Below are 12,852 nucleotides of genomic sequence, written 5' to 3'. Positions count from 1 at the left end.
CTCCAAAACACATAAAAACTCCGAAGCACGTACAAACCCCGAAGCATGTAAAACTCCGAAGCACGTACAAACCCCGAAGCACGTAAAAACTCCAAAACACAACAGAAGTGCTCCAGGATGCTAGGGGCAGTGTTGAGCTTTGTTACCTAGTGGCCACACAAGCCAGGAAGTACCAACGACCGGATTTGGTGTGTGGTAGTAACAAAAATTAACATTTTTTTTAAATTATCTGAATACATATGAGTGCTTGTGTATAAATACACAAACCATACACATATGCTTTCAATTGTGTAATTTAAGTGATCTAGGTAGCTCTGTTTTGGAAGTTCAGTTAACGCTAGAAATGTGCTTTGGAGTTTGTACGTGTTTTGTCTCTGGGGGCCACCGTATATATTTATATATAAACATATATAAATAAAACCACTTTTTTTTACATTAGTAATTCCTTTTGTGCATAATTTTATATTGTTGTCAATAATAAATTAATTAAAGCAACAAAACAACCTGAAGAGCCAGTTGGGAGCCGAAAGAGCCGGCTCTTTTTAGTGAGCCGAGCCGAAAGAGCCGGTTCTCTAAAAAGATCCGGAAATCCCATCACTACACTTTACCTGAAATTTAAGCTCAAGTCATTGCTTTTATTTTAGATTTACATTTCAGCTGACCCTTCTATACTTCTATGTTATTACTTACACTTAAACTTTTTTCAGTTTTCCATAAATGCAACTACAACTCTTTTAAGTGCATCAACCACTAGGGGGTTGATGCCCTTAAAAGAGTTGTAGTTGAATTGTAGTTGTAGTTGAATTCCAACTACAAGTTTTTGTGTCTGTCAAGTAAGCTTATATGTGTACTAGGGACACATATAAGCTTACTTGACAGACACAAAAACTTGTAGTTGGAATTCATTTATATCTTATAATTTTCTACAGCTTCAGCCACAGTAGAGGACTTCCAGATTCGTCCACACTGCCTGTTTGTCCATTCGTACCGAGCTCCAGCCTTCTGCGACCACTGTGGGGAAATGCTGTGGGGACTTGTACGCCAAGGACTTAAATGTGAAGGTAAAATATCCTACTCCCATAAGATGAAATCATGAGAACATTATGGCTGAGGTAAAATTTTAAAAAGAGACACTATCCTTTTCTCCAGGTTGTGGTCTGAATTACCACAAGCGCTGTGCCTTTAAGATCCCCAACAACTGCAGCGGGGTGAGGAGGCGTCGTCCCTCCAATGTCTCATTGACAGGCGGGATAATCAACATCGGGCGTCCACTCTCTGCTGAGCCTTCACCTCCCCACTACAGTGATGATGCTTTATTGGTCAGTACAAAAGCACAGACCTGTGGAACACAGTTTTTCAGAAATGTTGAAGTAACTTTTTTTGTTCTTTTTTTGTTGTCCAGTCTCCAGTCAGTCCTAGCATGGAGGTAAGTCCTCCCATCTTTTTACATAGAAATACTTCTCTAGGGTCACTTTTACTTATTGCATAATAGTGAACAGGCAGCCAAGTTAAATTATACTGTGCAATTCATTCTCCCATCTGTTAGTCTATTTATCATATAGTTCTTGCAGGCAACGGTAACCCCAGAGCTAAGAAACCAAACTCTAAATCTGCTGCCATAAAAAATCATTTTAAGTGTGACTTATCATGGAAAACAGGTCCACAGGCAAAAACTAGAAACTCATGAAAAACTTTGAAATGCTTTGCTTGTTTCTCCCAACAGCAGAAGAACCAGTTAGATTACTTTCCTGGTAGAGAGCGGCGATCCAGCTCACAATCATATGTTGGTCGTCCCATTGAGCTTGACAAGATCTTACTGTCAAAAGTCAAAGTTCCCCACACATTCCTGATTCACTCTTACACCCGGCCTACTGTCTGCCAGCACTGCAAGAAGCTGCTCAAAGGCCTCTTCAGGCAGGGCCTGCAGTGCAAAGGTGAGCTGTTGTTCTGAAAACCTGCTGTAGATGTTTTTCAAAGCTCTAGATGTCAAACTTAAAACTGTCTCTGCTTGTAGCACAGCTTGTCCAGTGTCCAAAACATTTTGCATTAAGATGCTTAAAGAAACCTTGTCCTTTCAGAATCATTGAGACATTTCTTTAGCTCAACCATGTAAAAACTACCAGTAGGTTTACTGTTTACTTGTTAATGTAACCATTAGATACTGTAATACAGTATAATACAGAATAATGGGATTGATGATTCGCCATGGTGCTGCATGTAATGTTGCTGTAAAAGGACTAGTAGAGAGACTGAATACTGAATGTGTGAAAACATTACCTGGATAAATAAAGACTCTACTGGTTCTACTATTAAAATATAGAGTTTAGATAATGTAGGTAGATTATTTTAAGTACCTGGGATAAATTCCAGGCAACAGAAGCAGTGTTAAGGAGAGGTGAAGAAGAGTGTGCAAATGGGGGGAGCTGTTAGAGACAAATGTCAGGGCTGATTTGTGACAGAAGGATAGTGAATGGGAAGTTTATGAGATGTTAGCGAGACTTGCTATGTATGGTTAAGACACGGTGACAAACAGATAGGAGGCCAAGCTGGTAGTGGTAGAGTAATGAAGATGTTAAGATTTTCACTGGGACTGACCAGGACAGACAAGATTAGAAATTAGTAAATTCTAGGGACAGCTCAGGTTGAGTGGTTTGTAGACAAAGTGACACAGTGCAAAGGAGGAATAGCAGATATATTCCACAATCAGTGATGGGAAGGTTACTTTTACAATGTATTCCACTACACTGTAAACCCGAATTAGTTGACTGAACTCAAAACTTTTGTGGAAACTGATTACCTCAAAAGATTTAAGTACACAAACTCATCTCTTCTAAGTATGGGGGTACTCAAAATTTGTATTTATTGTTAACCTAAAAATTTAAAATTATATTTTATTAATTGAGCTTTACTCAAAGACTGTATACTTTAATTTCAATATTTTTGTATTTCTTGTAGTTTATTATTTTGATGCAACACAATGCAATTATATTACAACCTAAACTCAAATTATATGATTATTAATTAAAAGATATTTATGTTTCAATGTTTGAGTGTAGACTACTAAAAAAAAAGTACAGAAATTCAGTTACTTTACATTTTGTTTATTTAACATTTTTTCATGAAAATTTAAAAACATCACAAATGTTTTTATAAACCCACTAACATGGACATGGGCACCATAAAGTGAGCATTATAAATTCAGTGTAGAACATTTATCTTTTTATAAAATCACAAAGGACGACATCAGTCCTAATTGCAACTTTCACAAAATACACAAAAATGCAAAACAAAAAGTCAAATACTAATCACTTTTTTTTAAATAGAAATGAAAAACAATTTTTTAAAATGGGTACAAAGACGATCAGCTTCCAAATAACCAGATAGGCAGTCAAGTATAGGAAAATTAGATAAACTGATGGAGTTAAATCCACCCAAAGCCTGTAGTAAACTTAGAGTGCTTTAAATAAAGTGCTTCAAACAAAGTGCTCAGTAACAGAGTGCATGTCCTAACAAACATTGCCTTATATTCTTTAAGAGCATGTAGGCAGGGGTTTCAGGGGTTTGCCGTCATCAAGCCCCATGAAGATATTTTGGACAAAGGCAAATGTGTGAACCAGCTTCCTGGGGTCGTCTAAATGCAGAGCATAGATCAAGCCAAACAATAAAGCAAATGCATCTGCAAATCTGGGAATATCACGCATCACCTAGTCGCCTTTCACCACAACAGCCATGCTTGAGGAAGTAAAATGGACTGGACTGGCCGTCGGTAACCACAGCGAGAAGGGCAACTGGAGTGTCAATTAGGGTCGACTCATCCAATGCGTCCGCCTGGAATAGACACAGTATCAATGGTAAATGGCCTGTATTTGTATAGCGCTTTACACATTCAGTCATCCACCCATTCACACACACATTCACACACTGGTGATGACAAGCTACATTGTAGCCACAGCCGCCCTGAGGCGCACTGACAGAGGCGAGGCTGCCGGACACTGCGGCCAGCGGGCACTCTGACCACCACCAGTATGCAACGGGTGAAGTTTCTTGCCCTACGACACAAAGACCGAAACTGTCGGAGCCAGGGCTCGAACCGGCAACCTTCCAATTACAAGACAAACTGCCAACTCTTGAGCCACGATCGCCCCAATTAAATAAGTAAGGTTGGTTTGAGAGAATGAGACAAGTGTTGCAAAAATACACTTACATTACATGTCTTAAAGAATTCTGGGTCCTCCTCCCGCAGGTATACAGGAAAGGCACGAAGCACTGCAGTGCGTTTCACGTTGATATCAGGCGCCTCCTAAAAAGGGAAAAGAAAAGTTCATTTAACGCAAAGTTTTCAGGTGTCATTCTTTGGGGAGAATACATGTTTATGAAACTGCATGACATCGGACTCTACTAAATTTTGGAGACATTTCTTTTAAGATACAACCTTTCTGTCTCTTGTGACAAAGAGTCTGTTTCTTAATCATTTGACAAAAACCCTACACAGTATTTTAAAATAGTGTTCTCCAGATCTATATAGAACATGGGGTTCAAAGCAAGGAAAAATTGTGTGTTTATCAGTGAAACTTTTAATTTGTGTTAATTTTATCATTATCAATATATGAAATCTGCACCTTAAGGGACTTAATGAATGGTTTCTTCTAAAAATTAGAAATGATTGAGTCATTTCACATCATATGAAAATATTAATTTTTAATACAAATTTGGCCCTACAAAAATGGAAACTCAGTAACAAAGATAATGGAGATTCTCTAAACACGAGCGAATATCACAGTAAAATTGTTGATTGGGATTTACACATTGGATGTATCCTCAGTGATTTGGTACAATTATACAACATTATTTTATAAGAACTGAACAACTGATGAAACAACTTACTTATGTGACCACATATGAAGTGTTATAACTTACCACAAAAGGTGAACTGTGCCACTGACCCTTGGTAGATCTGCACATGATAAAAAAAAAATGCATTATAAATACTAACACAGCTATTAATAATTAAACTGGTGGGGTACATTTAAGATGTTAATGTCACAAAATAAAATAGACTGGTAGAAAGAAGTACAAGGTAATGGTAATGGGGGGAGCCATGAAAATATATCTTTTCAACATGATTCAGTGTGACAAAGCAGGGGCATGATTAAAAAAACCCAAAAAAACAGGTCTTTTAACCTTTTTCTTTAACCGAAGAAAAAATAAAAATATTGAAAACCTTATCAGCACACTAAATATACAACACCTTGCTATATTTCAATTGTTTTAGATAGAAGTTGCCACTGCTAGCTAAGTCACTTTTGAACGATGCTAATGAGAAGAAAAACAAAAACCTGCCGAACAATGAGGCTGCTGTTGTAAAAACGACAACTTTCTTGCGTTGGCAATGGGTCGTTAAAATATCACTAAGACACTTTCTTTATGTGCAATTCTTATTAAAACTGTGTTTTAATCGGTTAAAACTGTAAAACTAACGACATCATCGGTTTGAAAAAGAGCGCGAACAACAGCGAACAACTACTCACCACCTGGGTCTGTGCTTTTTAAAACAACAGCGCATTTGAAAACAAGTTATTGGCTGCAACATATTAATATACTTGCTTTTTTTACGGAAAAAATAAACATAACGAAGGTTCCGTTTTATTTACAAGTTTCTCCAAATGTGCTCTCCAGTCGCTCGAGAAGGGCAGCCATATTGAACAGAATTTTCTGTCAACGTCGTTCAGGTTAGAAAGAAAACGTCATGACGTAGTTGACGTACACATGCGGAGCTCGGAAAAAAAAACATTTACTCAAAAATCATAATTAAGAAAGCAGTATTTACTCTTAACTTCTAAGCCATGTACAATTATAACTGTTTGAATCGTTAACAGAACAGAAAAGTTTTAAGTTCTTTCAACTTTGTGAGGAATTTCAATTGTTATATCCACAAACTTTATAAGTCAGGTAGACTGTTGGGGTTTACAGTGTACTGATTACAGAATACATGCCCCAAAATGTATTTTGTAACCTATTCTGTTACGTTACTCAATTAGAGTAACGTATTCTGAATAATTTGGATTACTTAATATATTATCAGGCAATTATGTAGGCAACTACATGAATGTGCTATTGCAGTGTGATCTTTTACTATTACTGAAGAATACTCGCCATACCAATACCAACTAGATTTTTAAATCTTAATATAAATGAGTAACAGTAGGGTGGACATTAGGTAAGGCTGCACTTTTTGCAGCAATATATTTTCAGGTCCGCGGCTCCGAACTGTTGTAAAGGGACCTCTGGCTAATACGTCGGGTTCCGTGTCGGGCTCGTAACTGGAAACTAGCTTTACTTTGTCGTCTGGGTCAACTTTGCTAGCGAGAGACAGAGAGAGGCGTTGAAAGGCTGCTCCAACGGAACTTATTGTTTCGGAGGAAAACACGAACACAGTGTACAGTCGAGTCTTAACAGCTTACTTACAACTGGGCTACACTGCCCATGAGGCTACATTCTCCAGGGCTATGCCTGTAACACTCTGCTCTGCTTCGTAATAAATAATTTGTTGAAAAATAATTTTTAAAAATATTTCTTCACATCATTATGCGGGCGCAAGTACAGGTAACATGGGCTGTGAGATTGAGACACATGCATTAGAGCCTCTTATTGTGTGTTTTGTTTGAGTTTCCACCGGTGTGGAATTACCAGAAATAGAGAGGGCATAGCCTAACATATGAAACAGGAAAAGACCGTTGTGTAATCCCTTTAATTCAAAAAACTATTCTGAATACCACCTTTTTAAACGGTAACTGTAACGGAATACAGTTACTCATATTTTGTATTTTAAATACGTAACGTCGGTACATGTATTCCGTTACTCCCCAACACTGTCCACTTTGTGATGTTGACTGGCTTTTGCTGGGAGGTTACTTAGCATTGGTGTTGTGTGACACATCTTTTTCCCAGATGTTCTTCCAATATTGCTCAGTTTCAGCTCTGGGTAGGTCTGCTCCTGTGCTATTTTTCTCTTGTAGCTTAGAGCAGCGGTTCCCAACCTTTTTTGCGCCACGGACCGGTTTATGCCCGACAATATTTTCACGGACCGGCCTTTAAGGTGTCGCGGATAAATACAACAAAATAAAACTAGTACCGGTACCGAAAAAAAGATGATTTATTCATAACACACGTGAAAAGACCCAGGAAAACCGAGTTAACGATAAAAACGATAACAAAATAATGCCGAAAACCGATAAAAACCCTGAAAACCATACATTTCACACCTGAGCCTCAACTCTCGCGGCCCGGTACCAAACGACTCATGGACCGGTACCGGTCCGAGGCCCGGGGGTTGGGGACCGCTGGCTTAGAGTACAGCCTGGATGGATCTTTGGAGAAAATCCACCCTAGTCACCAGAGCTTTGTTTAACAGTTTCTAGAACCTTGGTTATAGACATCATGTTGTACGTCCTTTCATTTAAGACGTCTGATGATGCAGTTCTATATCTCCCTGTTCCAACATAATTGCACACCAGTGCACAAATCAAGTACCATAAAGACATGGACAGTCTTGACCTCAACATGATAGAACACCTTCAGTATAAATGAGTGGGGACTGTGAGCCAAGGTGTAAGGTTGCAAAGGTTGGGCCAACATTAAACCCTATGGATTAAGAATAGGATGTCCCTCAAGTTCATAAAGGCATACGAGGAAATGCTTTTAGCAATATAGTGTGGCCTGGCCGTTTTGGAGTTTTAACTGCATCATGTCTTCATCTGTATTAAGATTTTGAACAGTTACTGTGGAGCTGATGTCAAAGCCTCTTCCTGAGCCTTGTGTTCCTCTTTCTTGTTTCTCTCTCAGACTGTAAATTTAATTGTCATAAACGATGTGCGCAAAAAGTGCCAAACAACTGCCTGGGAGAAGTATCAAAAAATGGAGGTACCTACCAACACACAAACACATTTCTTTGTTTTTGTACTATATGAACACAGAGCGTTACTTTAGCCACCGCTACAACATCCATAAACCCCATCATAACTTAAAATTTTATTTTAAAATCAGGCTTGAGACTGAATAAAAATGATGCTTTAATTTTTTTTTCATATATATATATATATATATATATATATATATTAGGGGTGCAACGATACACAAAATTCACGGTTCGGTTCGATACTTTGGTGTCACGGTTCGATATTTTTTCGATACAAAAAAAAATGTTCATGCCTTTTTAATTTGTCATTTATTAAAATTATAAATATATATTTTAACTCAAAAGTACAGTTTTTAAATTTAATGTTGCTGAAACAACAAAGTAATAAAAAAAATAAATCTATCTGATCGAGAAATCACTCATCTTTGGAAAAGAGAGTTTATTACAGAGAAATGGCTCTTACCAAAATAAAAGCTATACTATACGCTTCTTCTGGGCTATATTCTCAGCAGCATATTAAACATATCAGGTCCCCATAAGGAGAATCATGTGCTAACGGCTGTCTAAATGACTCGGGTAAAGTTTGTAGCATGCGTGCTTGTTGTTTTTGTCTGCTTCCACTTGTCTTTGCACTAGGATGCTGTCGGAGTAAATGTGCAGTCATATTCGTTGTGTTCCCACTAGTGCTGTCAGCGTTAATCTCATTGAAATGACGTTAACGCCACAACACGGCAAATCTCCGTTAACGAGCTACCGCGGATCGCCCCGTGCGTGGGGCTGGACGGCCAACACGTTAACGAGCAAACTGCGCTAACACACTAGTTCCCACCAATGTAATTGAGCATTGCGTGGCACATCCAACATACTGTTTTACTTTTGTCCATGACGCGCTTACCTTCAGGGTCATACGTCACATGAAAACCAAAATAGTTCCAAACGCCAGATCTGAATTAGGGTGGGGGAGGTTCAATTTGCCATGTTGCAACGAGAGCTTAACTTCTGTCTCGCTAGCTTGCCCTGCGCTCAGTGAATCTGCGTTCGACTACTCCGCCTAGGCTGCACTGTCGAGCGCTGATCCATTGAGCGCTCAACACAGACAGCATCGTCAGAAGGAAAGTTGATAAAATAAATTAAAAATTTTGCATTGTTCGATACATATGCGTACCGAACCGAAAGCACTGTACCGAACGGTTCAATATCGATACGAGTATCGTTGCACCCCTAATATATATATATATATATATTAAACAAAAAAAAGCTGAAGCCAAACATGCCTGAAAAGTAACTGCCTCTCAACCTAAGCCTTCCTTGGCCAAAAAAGCTGCAATCAAGTATTTGCAATAACTGGCAAACAGTCTTTAAATTGCTGTGGAAAGGTTTTAGCCCACACATCTTTGTAGAATTGTTTTAAATCAGCCATGTTGGAAGGTTTTGAGCATGAATGATTTAAAGTCATGTCAAAGCATCTGGTGAAAACTTGGACCAGTCGTGAACTTTCCCAAAAGTGGCTGGCCTACCAAAATTCTTCTAAGACTGCATCAATGATTCATGTAAGAGGTGCCAGAAGAACCCAAGATATCTAAAGAACTGCTGACATAGAAAGAATCTTCCACTGTTTTCAGCTGCTTCCTTCAGGGGTTCTCCCAGTGTTTCATCTGGCTCAGTCTCTTGCTATCCCTAGTATCCTTCTCACAACCAACCCTCTGTATATGCACTTTCACTACATTCATGTATCTTTTCTGTGCTTATCCTATTTCCCTCCTGCCTCCATGTTCAACACCCTTTGCGCAATGTAGTCACTATCCCACCACTGCACACGTCTAACATGTCTAAACCTTGCCTCTCTAGCTTTGTCTCCAAACAACTCAACCTAAGCTATCACTCTGTTGCTTTATTAATTCTTATTCCTAATTTTGTCCATTCTGTCCATTCAACCCTGACACTCATCTCCACCAACACCTTTGTGCACTGACCAATGCTCTGGATGATTGATCCCTGGTAATGGACCAGTCATGTACTTTCACTCCCTTTGCCCCGGTTTCACTGTTACTCCTACCTGTCTCTCATTCGCACATGTATTCAGTGTAAAGGGGCCAGAGCAAGAAGTGGCTCTAGACAAAATACTTTCTTGGCAGTTTCCCTAACCACGTCAGCTGTACTTTTCCCAGTCATCTGGCAGTTCTTCCCTACAACCCAGAGCCTGCCTTAACTCCTTCCTAAATGCTGCATAACATTCTTCCTTCAACTTCCATAACTTGGTCCTTTCCTCATTCCCTTACTCTTCTTGAGTTCCAAAGTCATCCTGCAGACTACCATCCAATGCTGCCTAGCTAGAATTCTGATACTACCTTGCAGTCTCCAATCTTTGTCATGGTCCTTCACCGGTCTGTTTGCTGTTTTGGGTTTATGCTGGGTTGGGCAGATCTTGGTATGACCAGATCCAGGGTTCACTCTCCACCAGATTTTATGCCTCCTTTAACTGGTAATCTGGCTCCTCCGTGTCTCCTGTGGTGACACAAGCTTTCAAGTGTAACACCTTCATTGCCATGTGTCCCAGTGGTCCCCTGCCTTAAGAGCAGCTCCACCTCCAGTGTCCCCTAACTGTCTCTGTCAAACTGGTCTTCTCCTCCTGAAATCCTTGATCAAGAAACTCTCAATTTCAACTCACCTGCCTCTTCACCTTCCTACAACTCTGTCCCCCTGCAAGTATCTCTTCCAGACCAACCAAGTAGGCAGTCAAATTCACTCTAAACAACACTCTCTGGAGTTATTCTGTGGATTATCCAAGGCTAACTCTCTCAGTGACTCAGTGACAGGTCCTCCTACCTGCTTTGTTTTGTCAGGAATCCGGGTGTTTACCTCCCCTTTTAACTTCTCACTTACTTTAACTCAATAAACCTGTTGAACTTTAGACTTGTCAGTGTTGGGTCCTGTTTTACAGCCTTGTTAGCTGTATTGCCAATTTAGCATATGACGCCTTCTACAAAAATCAACCTCTGTGCACCTTTCTCCACTCTTATACGTCACCTTTTGTTTTGTTTTTTCTTAAAGCATGTGTTCACCACTACTACCTGCTCTTCTGCAATTCCTTACATCATACTTTCCCAACACCTCATCAGCTCTCTACTCTTCACATACATTTCTACTGAGGTCTAATCACTACTGTCTCATCTCTGGGATACTCTCTAGAGGTTGTTGAATATATTCTAAAATTGATAACATTCAACGTCACTCCTTCGATCTAGTTTCAAACTCATGATAGTGTCTGACACTCTTGACCTCCACAACACCACTTGTGGGCTGACAAGACAGCTGAACTTTTTGGAAAGTTTGTGTCCCGTTACTTCTGGCATGAAAGTAAAACAGGAAGCCATAAAAAGACCAACAGTCAAAGGTGGTGGTAGTAGAGTGAGGATCTGAATTACTTTATGTAATTGATGGAATCTTGAATTCTGCTCTCAACCTAAAATTCTGAAGGAGAATTTCTGGCCATCATTTCCTGTCCTGAAGCTAAGCACACTCGGATTATGTATCAATACAAGGGTTTGAAACACATTAGCATAACACATAAGTCCACCTCTGAATGGTTTAGAAACACAAAATGAAGGTCCTGAATTCTATTGTTGCATAGAACTTCTGAGCCCAGGTGCAGAATCGGATGCCCTCATGGTGGAGGGTTGCCTTGATGACCATGATATTGACAGAGGGGGTAGCCTCTTGGATGACATGGATGAAGCGCTGGCCTCAGAGAGTGGCTTGCTGCTAGAGGCAGGACCCAGCGATCTCTGTGACATGCACGACCCTGACCTAGATGAGTCCAACCGAGCCATCAGGTACTCACATAACAATTACACACAAAGAAAAATATATAGTACTGAGATGTTTCTGAGGCTGTGTTTTTTCGTGCCCCTTAAAGCCCCTCCACCAGCAACAACATTCCTTTGATGCGAGTCGTCCAGTCTGTCAAACACACAAAGAGGAAGAGCAGCAATGTGATGAAAGAGGGCTGGATGGTCCACTACACCAGCAAGGACACTCTGGTACATCTTTCTTTTTATGTTTAACAGTCTATTTACCTCACCACATTCATGTTGTGGATGTTGTCTTACATGAAGCAAACAGCTAGCGCCCTTAGGGTTTTTTGTTTGTTTATTTTGTTTTCGTTCTGTTCACTGGTTCGGAAGGTATCAGGCTTTGCCTCAGTCTTAGCTTTGTCATCTACTCCTTTAATTTCACCGATTCCTCTGTCTTTGTGACATGAAACAGTGGCTTCTCAGTCTAATGATTAGTCAATCAGCACCCTGGAGAAAATTCGTGTAATTGTTAAATTTTTCCCAATTATTTAAACATGGTACACTTTAGAATTATAATTTAATTCATAATTAAATTATAAAAAAAGACCTGAACCATGTGGAAAAACACAGTTTATTCTCATTACATTTCAAGAACAAGCAAAGAATCCAGTTGTGATGCTGTTTCTGAAGTCTTTGAGTGAAGGATAAGAGGACTCAGAAACAGGACAGAACGCGTTGCAGATATTTCACTATTTGTAATCAAAGTGCTGCTTCCAACTTTGTTTGACACATTATTATAAATATACACTTTGAATCGTACAAAGATTGTCTTAAGTGTTTGTGCTTCTTCCTATTTAAATAACGGAGATGGTAGGAAATATCGAAGAAACAAATAGTGAGAAATAATAAATGTTAAACTCATTCCTAATAGAAGCAAGAGTTATTTCTGAGAAAACTGCTACTTGTGGTTTGACGATGTGTCGCTGTTCTGAAATTCTTCAGCTGCGTGAGTGTTAAAAACAAGTTGAGAGGCATTTACAGGTTGTCATTGTTTGTCTGCTTCATACTTATTTGCTCTCTTTTCTTTCCTCAGTTGTTTTGCTCTTTAATGTCACTCTTTTTTCTTTGTGGTATTCCCTTATT

At 39.3% G+C, this 12,852-nt stretch overlaps 1 protein-coding gene and 1 long non-coding RNA gene across 2 annotated transcripts in view; one reads left to right on the top strand and one right to left on the bottom strand.

Annotated features, from left to right (window-relative positions):
• prkd1 (protein kinase D1) overlaps window positions 1–12,852 on the top strand; it is an 82,654-nt gene that overhangs the window by 32,597 nt on the left and 37,205 nt on the right. Inside the window, exons 3-9 of the mRNA XM_084914032.1 lie at window positions 930–1,061; window positions 1,150–1,319; window positions 1,403–1,426; window positions 1,724–1,934; window positions 7,843–7,920; window positions 11,547–11,748; window positions 11,832–11,955. Of these exons, the coding sequence (XP_084770158.1) occupies window positions 930–1,061; window positions 1,150–1,319; window positions 1,403–1,426; window positions 1,724–1,934; window positions 7,843–7,920; window positions 11,547–11,748; window positions 11,832–11,955 (941 nt within the window). The remainder of the gene's footprint in view (window positions 1–929; window positions 1,062–1,149; window positions 1,320–1,402; window positions 1,427–1,723; window positions 1,935–7,842; window positions 7,921–11,546; window positions 11,749–11,831; window positions 11,956–12,852) is intronic.
• Window positions 3,163–4,957, bottom strand: LOC146365216 (uncharacterized). The gene is made up of 3 exons (XR_014798529.1): window positions 4,918–4,957; window positions 4,205–4,300; window positions 3,163–3,828 (listed from the first exon to the last, which is right to left on the bottom strand). It is a non-coding gene; the product is annotated as an uncharacterized LOC146365216 (long non-coding RNA).

The sequence above is a fragment of the Perissodus microlepis genome, chromosome 19 (assembly GCF_051167445.1).
Source record: "Perissodus microlepis isolate ML-2025 ecotype Zambia chromosome 19, ASM5116744v1, whole genome shotgun sequence".
Lineage (NCBI taxonomy): Eukaryota > Metazoa > Chordata > Actinopteri > Cichliformes > Cichlidae > Perissodus > Perissodus microlepis.
The sequence above is the reverse complement of the archived record's forward strand: the minus strand, read 5'-3'. Positions and strand labels throughout refer to the sequence as shown.